General features: G+C 39.6%; 1 protein-coding gene across 3 annotated transcripts in view; it reads left to right on the top strand.

Annotated features, from left to right (window-relative positions):
• LOC126457178 (uncharacterized) overlaps nucleotides 1-19,438 on the top strand; it is a 175,628-nt gene that overhangs the window by 134,706 nt on the left and 21,484 nt on the right. The window contains exons 7-8 of one of the 3 annotated variants that reach the window (XM_050093262.1): nucleotides 6,793-6,964; nucleotides 17,369-17,553. In XM_050093262.1, the coding sequence (XP_049949219.1) occupies nucleotides 6,793-6,964; nucleotides 17,369-17,553 (357 nt within the window). Of the gene's footprint in view, nucleotides 1-6,792; nucleotides 6,965-7,124; nucleotides 7,442-16,768; nucleotides 17,120-17,368; nucleotides 17,554-19,438 lie in introns of those variants that run through there. The other 2 variants (XM_050093264.1, XM_050093263.1) reach the window with 2 other exon arrangements.

Genomic DNA, 19,438 nt, shown 5'->3' with positions numbered 1-19,438 from the left:
TTCAGTCCATGCCTATGAGGCATGTTCTCTGCAATCTTGCACTACTATAGGCATTCCCCATGCCATCCATGCTCACTGTTGCTGTCTCTAACAGTGGTACCCATCTCCTGATGTTCTGTGTTCAGCGTGCACCTGTGAGGCGTGTTCCACAGGGCATGTTCCACACTGCTCCAGGTGTTCCCTGTTCCATCTTCACCTGTTGTAACTGTCTCCCTTGGTGGCAGCCACCACCTGATATCCTGTATTTGGTCTGCACCCATGAGGCTTGTACCCTGCAGTCTCATGCCGCTGTAGATATTCACTACATCGTCTGTGCCCACTGCAGATATCTCTCCTAGCGGTATCCATCTCCTGTTGTTTGATATTCAGTCCATGCCCATGAGAAGCACTCCCTGCAACCCCGCACTGCTGCTGGAGTTTTATGTCTGTACCTCCTGCAGCAGCCTCTTGCAGCAGAGACCACTGTACAGTGTTCCATATTAGGTCTGTGCCCATGAGATGCAATCCCTGAGGTCTCAGATTGTTCACATTGTTCCATATCTCATGAGTGTGTGCTGAGGTGGTGGTCACTATCTAGTACTCTGGTGGTCTGAGCCTGTCATTTATGCCTGCAATTTTCTGTGGTTCATTACTGGAAATGGGAACTTTTTTCCACTGTTTCTGTAGTACTTCTCATGCCAGATTCTGAGCAGTGTTGAGTTGATACCCTCCTTCCTAAGTGATTATATTTTCTGCCATCTTGATTTCTGTTGATTCATTTAGACACTATCCCAGAATCTGGGAGTCTGGGCCAGGATCCTGGTTGTATTGTAACCCATGTGTGTTCATACACAAGGCAGTGTTTTGATATTGCTGATTTTGTGGCATTCCCTAACCTAGTATGTCTTTGGTGTTCCATACATCTTAAGTCCACTGTTCTGGTGGTAGGTAGACCACACTTTTGATTTCGTGTTTCTTCAGGATTCTGCTGAACTTGGCAGACATAGTCCCTGCATGCAGCAGAAAAGTGGGCTTCTTGGTCTCTTCTTCTTGTACCTCTTCCATTGTACTGGGTCATCTGGTGGGACATAACGCTTTGCAGTTGTCCCTGATCGAATATCCATTGTCAGTGAACACTCATTGAAGATGTTCCAACCCTGTTGTCAAGCTGTCTAAGTTGTAAAATGTCTTGGCTCAGTGTCAAAGTGTTCCAAGTACCCTGGTCTTGTGCGCTGGGTGATGGCAACTGTTGGCCTGTAGATAGAAACTGGTGTTTTGGCTTTCAATACAAACTGTGGCCATATATCAGATGCAGCCATTATGGTCAGTTTTGACATGGTGTCTGTGTTGACTGGGATACCACTCTAGGACACATTCAGTTTTATTAGTAAGATGTTTGATGAAGCTCTGCTGGATCTCTTCAAACATATTTTAACATCAACTTACTTCCTATGTGGAGGCCAATTCTGTGAGCAGACTGAAGGAGTGGTGATGGGTAGCCCCTTGTCTCCGGTAGCAGCCAATCTGTTTTTGGAGAAGTTTGAGCATGAGGCCATTATAACTGTCACCTACCAGCTGACATGTTTCTTCAGATACGTGGACGACACATTCGTCATGTGGCCCCACATCTGGGAAAGACTGGAGGGCTTCTTGGATCATTTGAACTCATGACATCCCAAAATAATGGTAACCATGGAGCTAGAGAAATTTGGTCATAAAATTACCAGCCCATTTCCCTGCTGTCACCATTCTCAAAAATAATAGAAGCAATTACGAAATACAGATTAATAAATTACCTGAATAAACACAATCTTTTAAACAACTCACAGTTTGGTTTCCGAAGTGGCAAAAATACGGAGTCAGTCATAATAGAATTCACAAAGGTTGTACTTCATGGTCTTGACGAAGATGAGTGTGTCAAAGGCATATTTTTGGATCTTTCTAAGGCCTATGATACAGTTGACCACAAGATTCTATTAAATAAATCAGAAGCATTAAGAATAAGAGGGGTAGCTAATGACTGGTTTCAATCATACCTAGCAGATAGGGTACAAACAGTAGTGATAACATATACTTCAAATAGATCCAAGCATTTAGTGAAACACATATCAGAACAAAAATACATTAATATAGAGGTTCCACAAGGTAGCATATTAGGACCAATACTATTCCTGATATACATCAATGACTTTCCATGTTACTCATGGTGAAATAATTCTCTTCGCTGATGACAGCGATATTATAGTCACTGAAAAAAGAAGAGAACTCCTTGCAGAGAAAGCAAATGAAACTCCCAAGGAAGTTTACAATTGGTCAATAAGCAATAAGGTGACATTGAACATAAAGAAAACTAATGCCATGAATTTCAGTTTGAAGATGGAAAAAGAAAATCTTAAATTAAATGTAGTTGGCACCTCTATAGACTGTGTAACAAATGCAAAATTTCCAGAAATGAATACTGATTCTCAGTTGAAGTGGTGAGAACACATGAAGGTTCTTGCAAAAAGAATGTCATGAGCATGTTATGCTCTAAAAATCCTATCATCAGTGTGTAAGATGCAGTGTCTTTTAGTTACATGCTAATGTGCACTCAATTCTTAGCTGTGGCATTCTTTTTTGGGGAACAAATGCACTAAATATGAACACAATTTTCAAACTCCATAAAATAGCCATAAGAATCATAACCAAAAATGTTAGTCGATTGATAATTACTGCACAAATGGTTCTGTCCATGACTATGGAACAAGAGCTAGGCTCAACTTACATTTGCCAAGAAAAAGTAAACATAAAACTCAAAACAGCATTTTCTACCAAGGAATAAAACTGTACAATAAATTACCAAAAGAGATAAAAGAAATTGCAAAAATACACTTATTTAAAAAGGCAGCTAAAAGTACCTGTTATGCAATACATTTTATACATTGAAGGATTACTTAGATAAAACAGAGTAGGGGTTTGGTAAAAAAATGTTATACAAATAAATAATAGTAATGATTATAAAACATCCAACATTCCACATAACACCTTCACACTATGTTTTTTTCTTCTTTTTTCGTTTTCTAGAAAAACTTACTCCCAAGCTATGCATTGCAAAATGCTAACACCTCTTTCTCTTTCTGAGCTCAACATGTCACTTATTATAGAGGAATGCTGACTCAGTTTTTCAGGATAGCAAATGGGAAGTTGTGGCACAGTAAATGGCCCAGAGATCACAGATCACCAGTGCGCGCACGCTTGTGTGTGTGTGTGTGTGTGTGTGTGTGTGTGTGTGTGGTGAGTGAAGTGTTATGAAACAATGATTGTATAGTGTGTGCGATGACTGATAGTGAGATATGAGTGAACAGTGTGGCATTACTTTATTTAATAAGTTATTTGTGAAAAAAGTATAGTATACCAGGAGTAAATCTAATGATTATCTCTAACTAGAAGTCTGTAAATGTATGTGTATACGAATTAGCTTATTTTAAATTGGTCTAAACTTGTAAATACCTTAACATGTCTTATATCCTTGTAAAAAGAGATCTACGGATGAATAAAGCTACTACTACTACTACTACTACTACTACTACTACTACCACCACCTTTTGGTGTCAGTGTAATGTGTATGAAGACAACTGTCTCTATTGTCACCTACAGCCTCACATTAATCCTCATTGCAGCTTTAGTGAGGCATGGCCAGTCACAATGTTTTAACAGTTTAACAAATTGCACATTGGTTTCACAGAGTCAGAAAGGCTATCTTATCCGGCTCACTACTTATGTTAAAGACCCTGTTCAGACTGTCTCTTGTCTTACTCATTATTACTAGCTAAACTTCCTTTCTGAAAACCCTGCATAAAGGCACTTGACACAGCCCAGCACAGCTAAGGGTCTCTCTACTTTCCCAAGTGCTCATTCACTGCACTCAGCCCTGAAGAAACATTGCTTGTAAGATTCACAATAAATCCCACAATCCTTTGACAGCAAGCAAAGTTCTCACTCTTGGTGAAAAATATTGAAGACAGAAGCAATAATAAAAGATGTAAATACACAAAAAGATACATTGTTCATTAAGCCTACAGGTCAGTATATTTCAAGTTATACATAAACAAACAGTACGGTAATTATTTATCATGTTTTCTTTTTCTTTAAGTGCATGTTATTTACTTTTAACTTAATTTGATGGAAATTGTGGTACTAAGTTTACAATATAATGTTTTTGGAACATCTGGCTCATAAAAGTAGGCATAAGAAACAGTAGGATTTCAGATAATCTGAGATGTAGTCTAAAATTCATTTACGAACATCAAAACTTCACTTACACGACAAAAGCAGACATTAATTAGTGTATTCACAAAAAATGTGTTCATATCAAGCCCTACGAAATTTTGCTGGTCAATGAAATCTCAGTAGTTTCCATCTGTATTACCTTCGGCCTGTCAGGCAATTTATATGCCCCAAATGTGCAATAGATCTACCTCTTAATAAACATATCTCTGAATGACAGCATTAAAGCTGTTTTGGCTAATCTCTATTTCAGTCTCAGAGGCAGCAACTGATTTTGTGGCAGAATATGCTCAGGTTTGTTTGACATTGTGGCTGTCAACAGTTAGTGAACGTGACACATCATAAATAGTGTCTTTTCCATATAAAAAGCATTTTATCCAGTCATAAACAAAAAATTTGCTGACAGTTTGCATGTACATCACCATCCTTCTCATTGTGTAACAAAATTCCACGTTATCAGTTGCTCCATTGCACTATCTCATTAGGCTCTGAACTCACTATATTTGGTTAGCTAAATGAAGCTGCTTCTGCTTACTGTTTTAGACATTCCTGGTACTTTTGAGCATGCTGCCCCAGTGCTCAGTTTTATATAAGAAAATTCAAAATCTGTCCTTCTTTGGGTATTGGTCAATTCACTAAAAATTTTAGCTGCACCATTTATATTGTAACAAATTGATTGTGTTGCTGTCTGTTTTTTATTTATAAAAACCTGAAAGTTTCTACTGATGTAAAATGCATATTATTGCATCATTAAGGCCATTGTGTATGGTGTATGTCTGTTTACCCTACCAGAAATCATACAGCATGGCAACTGACATTAACTTGAGCATGGAAAAAAAACTGGAAAACAGTGCTTGTAGGCAATGTCTCATTTCAGTCATTGCTGGGTACCATTCCTGAGGCAGCACTTGGACATTATTGCTGGCTGGTGCGGTCAAAGTTGTTCATGTGGAATTAGTGGAGTATAGTAAAGTATTGGTTTTCTTGAATAGGTTTCAGTACATATCATTTCCAATTATGTCCTTTCATTTTAGTCAAATCTCAGTTTACAACAAAAGTGTGTCATTAACATCACCATAGTACTCTGACATCTGCATCTCATTTCAAGTTACTTAAGTGGAAGATTTTCAGTCACAGAATGCACTAAATACATATATAGGCCATGCACAGGTGATTAGAGCAAGACAACATTAATTTTTCATGTTTTGTTCAGCCTTTTGTTTACATTAATCATTTATTATAGACTGATGGGCCAAAACATTATGACTACTGCCACCACAAGACTGAATGTCTTCTCCTAGTGTTTCAGTCACATGATGCAGTAAGGAAAGAATATAAGTGGAACAGAGATGAATTGGTGGTCTTTATAGCGAACATAATGACCACAAATGCGTAAATTCACTGATATGAGTGACTTTGACAGAAGTCAGATTGTTATGGCCCTGAGCCTGAGAACAAGAATCTCTGAAATTGTGAAGCTGGTCAGCTATTTGCATACTACTGTCATTAGCATCTGTGTAATGTGATTGGAGGATGATGAAATAATGAGCAAGCCACATGGTATTAGATATCCATGTCTCATCACAAAGCATGGAGACCAGAGTATTGCCTGCTGTGTAAAGCAGGATGGACAGTGAACTGTGGCAGATCTGATGATAGAACACAATGCTGCTGCAGGCACACGTATTTTAGAGCACACTGTTCAAACGCCATTGTTGAACATGGAACTCCAGAGCACATGACCCCCTACTTGTTCCCATATTGACCCAACAACATCATCAATTACAATTGGCAAGGCATCTCTGAGCTTCCACCATAGATTATTAGACATGGGTCACCTGGTCAAATGAACCACATTTCTTCTTACACCAGGTCAACAGTTTTGTCCTTACACACCATAATCTAGGTGCTTGAAACATGCACAGTGCCACAGATGCAGACTGGTGAGGGCAGAATTATGTGATGGGGTATGTTGAGTTGGGCTTCTATGGCACCCATGGTAGTAATCAAAGGCACCATGAAAGCTGTGGACTATGCGAACATTATTGAGGGCCAACTGCATCGCTTCATGTGTGATGTCTTCCCATATGGCAATGAAACCTTCCAGCGGGATAACTTTTGATGTCACAAGGTCAGACTCTTGCTGCAGTGGTGTGAGGAACATGGCATTAAAGCCACTTTGATGTCTTGGCCAGCAAACGCCCATGACCTGTACCGGTTGGAACACATATCAGGTGTCGACTGCAAACCACCAGCCTGTAATTTGTGGTAATTGCCTGATCTGAGCGGTGACATATGTTGTTGCATACCTTTGGAAACCTACCAAGGACGTGTTGAATCCATCATGGCTGTATTCTGTCTGAAAATTGCACCAACACATTATTAAACAGATGGTCATTAATGTTTTGGCTCATCAGTGTATCCCTGTTTCTGGCTATGTCTGTCCAGTTCAGTTAAAATTCAACTCCAGATCTAGAATATAAATGAGATAGCAGCCATAGAAAAGAAAGGGTAAGGCAGCATTATTTATACGTTTTGTTATGATAGCTGTGGGAGCCGTCGTGGTCGGATGCCTGTGGAGGGTGACTGCCGAGCTTACATCGAGTGCACTGGTGATCGCGCACAACCCCGTCGCCTGATGTGTGGACCAGGACTTGCCTTCCACGCTGTTCGCCGCATGTGTCTGCCTGAGTCTCAAGTGCCAGGCTGTTCTCAACAGGTATTGTAATTCACTTCACATTGCACTCATTTACACACGCAGATGGCTATTAGCACAGTGAGTTATTCATTGTTGATCAGTACAGGATCACATACCCTATGAAAGACTAAGTGCACATTGTTTGAATCATTACTAACAGTAATCATCTGCTACTTTACAGTTGCTGAAGAACATATTCTTAACAGGATCTCTGTAGAGTAAAAACTTATTTAATGAGTTATAAATAGTAGCTGCTTGTTTAGTGCATTGAAACTCTTAGACAGTGTAGTGAGTACTCTTACTATACCATATATAGAGAAAGGTACCTCTGTCTGTAGTAGGAACTAAATTTGGAAAAACATTATCTAACATATAAGCATAATAGACCTATTTCGAGTGCTCTATATTTGTATCAATAGCTTAGGATAATGACATAGTATTGTCAACATGTATATGATAATGACATAGTGTCATCAACATGAATACTCCCCGCTTAATATAAATCTGTATAATGTTTTCTTTTTTATTGTAAAATTAACAATACATAAAATTCCAAATGTGTGATATTGTACTACACTAATATTCATATGATTTATATATACATTGTTATGAGAATATAACCATCTTTATACTGTAATTGAACTTATTGATGAAGCCCATTGTATAAGAAAATACTGAACAGATAATAAAGATTCTTACTCTTATTCTTATAGAATCCCACAAATGTTTAGAAAAAATGAGATCAGGTGTGACTTCATTTGACCTCGTAAAGAAATTCTGATTTCTTCTGCCCCTCCTCCTTTTTTTAATTCTATGCTTTCTCTACATAGCTGTTTCACAAGGATTGTGTCAGCTTATTATTACACAGCAGAGAAATTTTTTCCACTTATTCCATAAATTTGATCAATTACTTCAGTGTCCACTCATATAGCTAAATTACATTTAAATATGCAATGTATATAATTTCAGAAGACACATTAATAGGTTACAACAATATGAGGATAGCTTCTTATTCACCACAAATAGGAAGCATTTAGTTGCAGACAGGCACAATGAAAACCAATGAAAAAACAAACACACACACACAAGCACAACTCATTCACACATGGCCACTGTCTTCAGGCGCTAAGCCCCAACTGTAGACTGTGATTGCACTTGATGTGAGCTGCAATCTGCTGGGATGGAGACAGGTGAAGCAAATGTATCAGAAGGTGTTGAGGTTCTGGTGGAATGTGAGGACAACCTATCACATTTTTCCAGAACCTTAACATCTTCTCCCCCATTCACTTCACCTGGTCCTCCTCAACCCAACAAGCTACCTTCCTTGATGCTGACCTCAACTTCAAAGATAGCTACATCAGTACCTCCCTCCTCATCAAACCTACCAGCCACCAACAGTACCCCCACTTTGACAGCTGCCAGCCATTACATACCAATATGTTCCTCTCATACAGTCAAGCAACCTAAGGTCATCACATCTGTAGTTACAAGCAGCCCCCTAATATACTAAGGGTCTCACTTAGGCTTTCACAGGCTGAAATTACCCTCCCAACACTGTACAGAAACAGATCTCGTGTGCATTCTCTCTCGAATCACATACCACTTCCCACATACGCATTCTTTAGCCACAAAAGAGCACTTCTCTCATGACTGACTCAGTATCATTCAGGACTTTAACAACTGATTCACATTCTCTACCAGGGTTTCACTGCCTCTAGTCATGACCTGAAACTAGCAATATCCTTCCCCAGTATCTTCCCCACCCCTCCTGCAATAGTATTCTGCTGCCCACCAAACTTACACAATATCCCTGTCCATCCCTACTCCAACCCTCTCCCAACCCCTTGACTCATGGCTCATATTCCTGCAGTATACCTAGATGCAAGACCTGACCCATACATCCTCCCATCACCACCTACTCCAGTCCTGTCACAGGCATCTCCTATTCCATCATAGGCAGGGATGTCTGTGAAAACAGCCATGTGGTCTACAGGAGGAGGAGGAGGAGGAGATTAGTGTTTAACGTCCCGTCGACAACGAGTTCATTGGAGACGGAGCGCAAGCTCGGGTGAGGGAAGGATGGGGAAGGAAATCGGCCGTGCCCTTTCAAAGGAACCATCCCGGCATTTGCCTGAAGCGATTTAGGTAAATCACGGAAAACCTAAATCAGGATGGCTGGAGACGGGATTGAATCGTCGTCCTCCCGAATGCGAGTCCAGTGTCATGTGATCTACAAACTAAGCTGCAACCATTGTGCCACTTTCTGCATGGGCATGACAACAAACAAGCAAGCTGTCTGTCCACAGGAATGGCCACCATCAAACTGTGCGTAAGAGGCAGGTGCATCACCCAGTGCTGCCCAACACAATAAGCTTCAATTCAATGACTGCTTCACAGCCTGTAGCATCTGCATTCTTCCTACCAACACCAGCTTTTCTAAACAGCATAGGGTGGGAACGCTCACTACACTATATCCTTCATTCCCATAACCCCCTTCATCTCAAACTTTGCTAGCCTCTGTCCAACACCCACTTCAGCAGTACACACAACTTGTGTCCCACCAACACACCCACTAGTCTCTTCTCCTTCTCTCCTCTTATTCCTCCCTTTCCCCTCCCTCTACCAACTGTCCCCCCACCCCTTCCTCCCCAACCTGCACCCCTGCACAGCCACCTGACTCTGCAAGTAGCAGCCCTTCATCTCCCCACCTCTTCCCTGCCAACTCCCGTAGGCAGCACAGCAGTGCTGTATTGGAAAGTGGTCAACAACTTACTAATTAGAGGTGCCAGTTACAGATTATCTGAATGATTGGAGGTATTACACTCTGCTATGAGAGAAACTTGAGAATCAGGTGCATCAAACCAGTTGCTCAGTATGCAGTGTGGCACTTACCACAGCAATACAGAAGACATTGTGATGAGACTATTCCACAACCACTCTCTCTAACAACTTTGTTGTCAGGGGATTAAAACTTTAATCTTCTTTACTTCCTTCTTAAATATCGCAAACAGTATGTATTTTGTTACTGCTGATGCTTCAATCCTGTACAAGAAAATTCTCTTAGCCTGTTGTCTTGTTGTCATAGAATTTATTTTTCCCAACATCCTCCTGACTTCAGAACAATTGCCCCTTTTATAATTATTTTGGTTAACTACATTCTGACATTAATTATTCCTCCTTGAAGACAAGATTTAGAAATTCGAAGAACTATCATAGGCTCCTTTCTGCACCAGTCTGTTTATATAACATAGGGAAAACTCTACTATCCAGTCTCCATCTTAACCCATTGTCTGGTTCAGATTCATTGATAACATTGTAGAGATATGCAACCATTGTAAATACAGCCAGCCTATACTCTTGCCTCCAGAACCTCAACAGCCACTCCTGAATCAACTCATTGCTATAAGTGAGCTCCTCTCTAGGATATTCCATAAAATATCACTGAAGAAAAAATTTCAACCAACCACAGTTTTTGAATGACTGATTTATTTCACTTTAATTAGTTTTGGGCCTGAGCCCATCATCAAACATCAATAATGGTTTCTTGCACAAATATCACACCTTTGTTCTTTGTTGTGTGTGCAGTTGTACTGTTGTTCTTCATGTTCGCATTGAGATACTGCGGAATCTCGTTTCCTGCTAGATCCATGTTGCCAGAGTGGAACTGCAGACATTAATTTTGTTGCCGACATTGCAGAGATTGCACTGGAAACTGTTGAGGAGATTGACTGTGCTGCAAAAGTTTCACTGGGAAGCCCTTACACATCCCATTCTCTTCCCATGTGATTTCTTCCCTTCATAAATTTAGTCTGTACTAGAGTAACTAAATGTGTGGATAGCAACGTGGCTGATTTAAGTACAGTAGTATCAGCCTCATTGGGTGATAATGGGTGATGTTTAGAGGGCATAGAGTCTGGACCAGATGTACAGTCAAGCACATGTGCTGGTGGTTTTCGTGTGAAGCAGAGTGGAACTGCAGACAATAATTTATTTGCTGATACAGCAGAGATTGCACTGGAAGCTGTTGATGAGGTTGATTGTGCTGCAGATGTCTTAAGTAATGAAGGGTACACATGCCTTTCTTTCCAAAGCATGACTGAGCAAGGTGGTGCAGTGGTTAGCACACTGGACTTGCATTTGGGAGGACAATGGTTCAAATCTGTGTCTGGCCATCTTGATTTAGGTTTTTGATGATTTCCCTAAACCACCTCAGGCAAATACTGAGATGGTTCCTTTGAAAGGGAATGGCTGACTTCCTTCCCCATCCTTCCATAATCCAATGGGAGCGATGACCTCACTGTTTGGTCCCCTGCCCTGAATCAACCAACCACCCAACCAACCAAAGTATATAGATTCATCACTCCTGGGGTGTTTCGGCCTCCTCAGAAGCAGAAACTAAGTAGGAGAAGGAGGAGGAAACATGTTTGTAAGAGAAATGTTTAGGCTAACATGGTATAACCCTGAAATCAGTCATAAATTTCATTTGGTACCCCTTATGTACATTCTTTTGCTAATAATCATTGGTACTGAGTCAAATGCTTTACCAAAAATCAGGAAATCCTGCATCCCCCCCCCCCCCCCCCCCAATGCCTTAATTCATTGATTTCAGGATGTCATGTCAGGAAAGCACAGGTTTGGTTTTGCAAGACAGATTGATGTCAGTGATATTGGAGAAAACAGAAGGAAGATTAAAGTTTAATGGCCCGCAGTGATAGTGGACAGTAGTTTTGTCAGTCACTTGTGCTACCTTCTGGCCCATGTGTGTGACCCTGTTTTCTTCCAACTGCTGATTAAAATTTTTTCCAAGGGATTTATGTTTATTATAATTAGATGAAGGGCTAATTCAAATGCAAGTTCTGTGTAGAATGTGACAGCAGTTCCATTGGCCCATAGAACCTCATTCAGTTTTAGTGATTTCGACTGTTTCTCAGTGCAGCTGATACAAATATCTATGTGACTTATCTTTGCAATAGTGAAAGAATTGACTGCAGCAGTACTCCTTTATCTTCATTTCAAACTGGAGTTCAGCACTTCTGCTTTTGCATTGATAATCTTGGATTTATTACTTGGGTCATCTGTGAGTGTATAGACACTAATTTTAGTGCCACTAAGAACCGTTGCAAATGACCAGAATTTATTTGGCTTTTGTGGAAGTCCTTCCATAAGATTCTGCAACAATATTTGTTGAAGGTTACATGTCCTTCTCAGCGTCTTTCTATTGATAGTGCTATACTCCGTTTTACACACATTATGCAGTAGTCACTGTTTTTTTTTATTATTATTTTTTTTAAGTTTCTTTTCAGTGAGGGAGGTTTCCTGCTATCATGTTCTGCTAGCCACATAGCAACCCAATGCTTGGTCAACTGTTCTTCTCAACTTGAGCCAGTTTCTCTACATGATCCTCTCCAGATTTAAAAGTTCCAGCTTCTTCCTTGAAAAAGTACAATGCTCCTCTTTGCCTATTTTACTGAACATGCAAATCTTCGTATTTGTTTTGTTGCCCTCAGTACTGTGACAGCATCAACTGTTCTGGGTAGTTTAGACCCTATTTGAGGGTGGAGGCCAGGTGTAGACCTTGTCAGGGCAGCCAGTTGATCCCTTTCCCCTATGTGTTGATGGGCATGTTTACATGCGCACGCTTTAGGAGTTATGTAGTTCCCCTGTCCCAGTGCTGCAGGTTCATCCTGGATTTCGAAAACACTGCTGGTCGCCAGTCGGATGACCACACCAATGTGTTGAGGACCACCCCCAGCCCATACTGGGATGTGTCCGTGGCCAGGAGCAGATGCGTACCAGAATGAAATGTTGCAAGACATGGTGCAAAATGAAGACTATCCTTAAACTGCATAAAAGCATGCTGACAGGCTGCAGACCAAACAAAAGGAGCACTTTTCTGAAGCAACAAATGCAAGAGGCAGGTGATACTACCCATTCTGGGAATAAATTTGTGATAATACGCCACTTTTCTGAGGAATGTCTGAAGTTCCTATGGATTAGAAGGATGGGGCAAAGCTGTAGTGGCAGTGACATATTGTTCCATGGGCCACATGCTCTGCTGGGAAATTTCAAGACCAAAATAAACAATGGAAGGCTGGAAAAAGTTAGACTTAGCAAGATTATATTTGAGGCCCACAGCTTGCACAACAGTAAACAGAAAACAGAAGTTAGGTAGGTGATCCTCCGTCATGGCACCTGTCACAATGATATCATCAAGATAGTTATGCATTGAGGGATAACTGTCACAACCTATTCTAAAAAGTGTTGAAAGATGGCAGGTGTGCTAGTGATCCCAAACGTTACCCACTGATACTAATAGAGACTGAAATGAATATTAACTACAAGCAAACTGTTTTGAGGCCTTGTCCAATGAAGTCTGAAGGTAGGCTTCAGCCAAGTCGACTTTCAAAAAGAATTGTCCCCCAGCCAAATTTGTGAGCAACTACTCCAGACGAGGCAGGAAGTAGGTGTCTATGACTGCCTGTGCATTAATAATAACTTTGAAGTCACCACAGGGTTGGAGCTGACTGGATGGCTTCTTTATTACCACTAAGAGCATAGTTCACTCACTTCAGGAAATCAGTCCTATCACTCCCAGTGATGTTAAGCAATCTGGGCCCATCTTAACCTGATCACCTAAAGCTACTGGCAAAAGCCACACCTCCCAAAAAAATGAGAGTGGTCAGAGGGTTTGAGGGCAATGTATGTTGTGAAATTGTTTGCACAACCTGACTCTGGATCAAATAGATACAAAATTCAGAACACAAGGAATCCAATTCATGATAAGGCTTTTGGTCTGACACCAGATGCACCACATCAGCAACAGAGACACCAAAAGTTGCAAAGGTAACTAACCCAAGCAAATATTTAGTACTTGATCATTTATCACCAATTATGTAATGGAGTGGACAACTGACTTATAAACTGGCTATGAATTGGCCAAGAACAGAAAACTTCTTTTTGTTACAGCTTACAAATTGACACTCAAAAATTGCCACAGTGGGGACCCTAGCCTGGTGTACAACTATGCGTTGAGTAGACACACAGTGGCCCCTGTGTGACTTGTAGAACACATTTCAATGGAAAGTTTGTTGTGGGCTTCAGATAATGGAAAACATGGCAATGAAACAGTGTGAATATTAATGTCCATTGATTCCTGTAATGACTCCTGTAGAGGTGGGGATGGGGCGGGGGTAGACATCGACATACCTCTGCTATGTGACCCGTTGTTTTTTTTGTTTTTTTTTTCAAATGCCAAGAGGCCCACTGCTTGGGGCAGGGTGCCTGTTAATGCTGCACAAAACAACAACATTGTCAACAATGGTGACATCATTCCAAGCCTCTAATTAGTAATTCACAGCATGGGAGGCCTTGAACAACTGTGAACCTCTTCTAATACAGGTTCTGCAAACTGAAGAGTACATTGAAGCACCTCCTTTCCTGGAGCCATGCAAATGATGGTCTCTCTGACCATAATGTGTGCATAAGGCTCCAAACTGGCACTTATGACTGAGGTCAAAAAGCTTGGTCACCCTAACTTGGAACAACTGCTGCAGCTGCTTGTGACAGTGGTAGAATTCAACTCATGCCTTGACCACATGTGTATGCTTGTGGTGATAGGATGGTAGCAAACTACACAGATTGTCAAAAGAAAGTGATGCTGGTTTTGCATAGGAGCTAATTGGTACAATGAGTGATACATGTGATGGTGTATTCACAATAAATAAAAAGCCTTACAGACCTTTGTGTTGGGCACCTGGAACACTATGAAATGTTGGTAAAGCCACTTCTCATAAGCTTACCAGTCTTCACAGATTCATCAAATGAGCTAGCCTGAATAATGCAGCCAACTGCTGTTCCAACATAGCCATATGCACCTGAAGTTGGTGCAAAAGTGACTGGAGTAAAGCCTCCATGGAAGAGCCAAACAGCAGAAAAAATACAGAATCCAAAACACACAAAAACTCAACCCTCAATGTTGCCACTTGTGTTCTAAATAGGAACACAAGGAAACAAATGACTGTAAAAGAGATACAACTAGCATACAATGACAGTATTTACATGTGTGGAACAGATTTAACATTTGTGTCACTGGTGTTTTGCTGCACGTGCATAGCAGATCTCGTGATGGCGGTTGCTGATGGTCTGCCCTTGGCAGCCACCTCAGATAATTGCAGACATGCTGATCTAATGTCAGTGTGCACACTACTTTTGCCACAGCAGCCTGTTTTATGTCTGGTATGGTTGGTGAGTGTAGTAAACAGCAGATTACTACAGTTACTTTTACTGCTTCCATTATTTTTATACGAACAGATGTGTTGCATCATTCCAATAGGTCATGCAGACATGTTGCTATTGTGATGGCTCCTGGGCCGATCAGAAAGCCCAAGGAATACCAACAGATGGTATGCGTAGCTGCAGTGACCAGCTAATCTAGTGACCATTTTATGTATTTATTTTTAAATTTTAATTTTTAGTATATTTCTTCTTCTCAGGTTAATGTGTGTTTCAGTGACTAATTGGAACAGTATATACAAGAAAGGCTGCGTGTATAAGTACTTAACACCCAGTCGTAAATCATAAAATTATCTGTGGTAGTTTAATTATAGGGTTTAAGAAAGCACCAGAATTTCTGTATTATTGTTTGAATAAAATCTGATTCATTTCTGACTGATATTATCCATGAAATACTTACAAATAAGAATTACACATTTTCACATATTCCCAAGCAAATGATTCGCAGGTTGAATGAACAGTAATGCCTCCACCTTCGTTAATTGGGTTTGGATGGGAACGTTTTAATAAATCAAATGCACAAATAATCCTTAGAATGCGATCTTTAATTACCAATATCCACTTCTCCACATAATCACCAGCGAATTGGAGACATTGCTGCCAACAGTGAACAAGTTTTCTGAAGCTGTCATGGAAGAAGTCGGCACTCTGTTTCCGCACCACAGTCTCACAGTTCTCTCCACATCTTCATCAGAAGCATAATGATGTCCCCGCAGATCATCTTTCATTACTGGGAACAGATGGAAGTCAGACGGTGCTAAATCTGGACTGTATGGAGGATGCCGTACGGTGGTGTCCTTTCATTTCACTAGTGAGCATCCAGGCTACCCATTGTGCACAGATCTTCCAATAGCCAAGCAAAGCAATAATGTGACCCACACCTTCTTGTGAAATGCCAACTGTGCTTGAAAATTCTCTCTGAGTGATGACAATCATCCTGTATTTATATGTCAACATTTTGCTTGTGAAACTCAGTGGTTGCTGTCACAGGACGTCCAACTCTTTGATTGTCATGCAGGCAGATGTTCCCACCTCAACATCTTTAAACTTACTCACTCAATGACATGCAGTACTCACATCAACACAGTCACCATAAACTGCTTTCATTCTCTGATGAACCACCTTTGGGGTGACACCTTCTGTTGTCAAAAATTCAATGACTGCATGTTGCTTAAATTGTATTGACCAACCGTCTGCACAGGGTTCCATACTTTACCCTGTAACAACACAACTGTTTAGTGCAAAGGCTTCCCGCCAACTGGAGCTGTAGAGAAGAGGCTATGGAACAAGCCAGTACCTGCTGCATACCAATGCTGCCGACTATTGAGGAGTTACAAAGGTGGAGGCATTACTATTCAGTCAACCCTCATATCAGTAGTTCATTTTACCCTAAATGTCTAAGTTCGAAACCTGCTAGTTTTATAACTAACTACACTCCACATTTCCATGAGTTCCTAAATTAATAACAACATTCTCTTTTCTTTTCAAAACTTGTTTATTTGTTTAACAGTATTGATCTTTTTTGTTTAACAGTGACGAATCTCCAGAATTGGTGAGTCGCCAGTGTATGCTGAATACTCTGTCTGGTGAAAGACAAACTTCTCTTCTTGCATTCTCATTAATCTTCACATAAGAAATGGAACCCAGTACACAGTAAACTACAGCTCTTACAGACTATGTAAAGTTGCAGTGAAACACTGTTACAAGCCTCATTGTTACAAATGCATAACATACTGAAACAACTACTTCTGTATATTAAATGGGAACATTTCATAAAATCTGCTTTTTGCAAGAGAAGTGTCTTACTATGTAGATCAGTGTTATGAAATGCACATAACTATGTAATAAATGATACATATAGAGTGTAATGTTAAAACTACAAAATGTCTTATAAGCATACCACAGTTTGTTCCATGATAGCATGTCCCCAGCCTACCTGCTTTGTATAAAATGTTTTTCCATCCTTACAACAAATAAACTTCGACTTCCTGGTGTTGCAAAAAATATACAACACAACTGGATCCTGCGTTTGTAGTAATCAAACTATAACATTTCATCAAGACTTTTTGCTACATTATTATAATGTTGTTGTTATGTGTGTCATTGTGAAGCAGTTAAATTTCCTGTTGTTAGGAGAGCGTCACAAGCCCTCCTCATGTAAACCCTCCAGCTACCACAGCAACTTCGCAAACAAAACAGGTGGCATCATCTCCAGTTCAAGCAACATCAGTGACACCAGCTGTCACCAACACTCATGCACCACAGCATCCATTCTGCATCACTGAGGGCCGGTTTATAGACCATTCAAATTGCAGGAGGTAAGACTTGTCACTGTTGTGACTACATGATATTAAGCAAAGAACAACCCACATCAGTATATTAGCAACAGATTTACAAAAAGATACCATCAGCTAGATTTGATTTATGACTAGTTAACTGTGTATTTAACACATCCAGAATGTTTATTTCTGGTTCTTCATGTGTTCAGAATAAATATTTTATTTTTCATGGATTTTATGGTAAAAAAAATAGACACCATTACTCAAACTATTTTATGCATAGTCTTCCATCATAGTTTTTTTAAAAGCCTCAATAATTTTGTCCAGTGTTGAACAACTTCAAATATTCTACATATAATTACACAGAATAGATGTTAATCACTGAACAGAATTAATTATCTGGACTTTTAAAATAATTGTGTCAAATACTGTGAATAAAATAGTTTGAATATTCTTAGAATCACTGGTAACTGCTGGCAAAAATGTTGCAATCAGTAAAACACAGTTATAAATATGGGGAAAAATATTAGTCCAGTTATGTTTTTGAGCACTTTGAGACTTCTAGATACAAACCTGGCAGAGAATGAGATCGCTAATGCATTGGTTTAAATTCAATTTGCAAATTTACTTGCAAGCAAAGAATCAAACAAAGGAAACATTACAAAAAGGTGGCCATACATTTCAAAGTAGACTTGCAGCAGATACTTTCATGAGTCAGTGTACAGAGCAGAGCACAGCTAGCAAGACACTGAATAAATGTTCTGAATGCTAACAAGTGTCAGTTTGTAGTACATGTAACACAATTTAAACATTTTGTAGTGTTTTCTAAATTCCACTGAAACTCGTTACAAATCAGATTAACTCTTGACACTGAACTCAGCACTAATATTTACTTGCTTACTATTTTAATGTCCCAATGTAGTCACCTATAATTGCGACAAGTCCATACTACCACTATGCTGAACCACTTAATCACAAATGGCTCATTGATCTCCCGGTCTTACCGACACAGACCTCCACTCTTCAACGACAATAATCGGCAAACCATATTCACTCCAACAATGACAGCAACAAAAAACCACTCTTCCTGCCTACTCCAGAGCTTGGTCACATGATCAACTGCTGCAGTCAAGTCTGTTATTTTCCCTGGCCCACCTTATCAGATATGCACTTTACACTGTTTTGTATACATTATGAAAATTCAGTTAACATATTCTTAAATGTACATTTATTTAAATCTTATCCAATAACTAAATGTCTACACTTTATCCTTTTAATTTATTATTTTACTTTTGTTCAGAAAGGAAATTACAATAGCTAGTCAAGTACATGTCTGTATTCTACTGTGGCACCATGAGACTCAAAGCACATTCCTTAATTGTTTTTTTTTTTTTTTTTTTTATGAACATAATAAATCATACTTACATAAATTATTACATCATACTCCCTACTGCAACATCAACATGCTGAAGCTAAATAATAGTCTTTGTGTGCAGAATTCTGTTGTATCACAGCTTAATTCAAAATTATAAATAATTTAACAATTTGTTTTTGTGCATATTGCACAACGAGCTTGCTTATCATATAACCGATGTCAACCCTATTTGTTTGTGTGTCATATGTGTTAATAAGAAGCCTGCTAACACTTATTACGTGTTATAAATAAATAAACATTTAAACTTTAATGACTTCTAAATCAGAGCCATATAAATATGGTAATAATTTTAACAAACAATGGAAACTACAGGTTTCGAGGTCAACAATGTAAGGAAAAGATAGAGTACTACCATGAAGATAATGCATTAAGTTGTAGACAGGCAGAATTGAAAGACACTTCCACATTAGGTTTTGACCATAGCGTTCATCAGACAAAGAAAGGGAAACACACACCATTTATTTACAACACCTAGTACATCTCACACAC

Source organism: Schistocerca serialis, chromosome 2 (assembly GCF_023864345.2).
Source record: "Schistocerca serialis cubense isolate TAMUIC-IGC-003099 chromosome 2, iqSchSeri2.2, whole genome shotgun sequence".
NCBI classification, from domain to species: Eukaryota; Metazoa; Arthropoda; class Insecta; order Orthoptera; family Acrididae; genus Schistocerca; species Schistocerca serialis.
The sequence above is the reverse complement of the archived record's forward strand: the minus strand, read 5'-3'. Positions and strand labels throughout refer to the sequence as shown.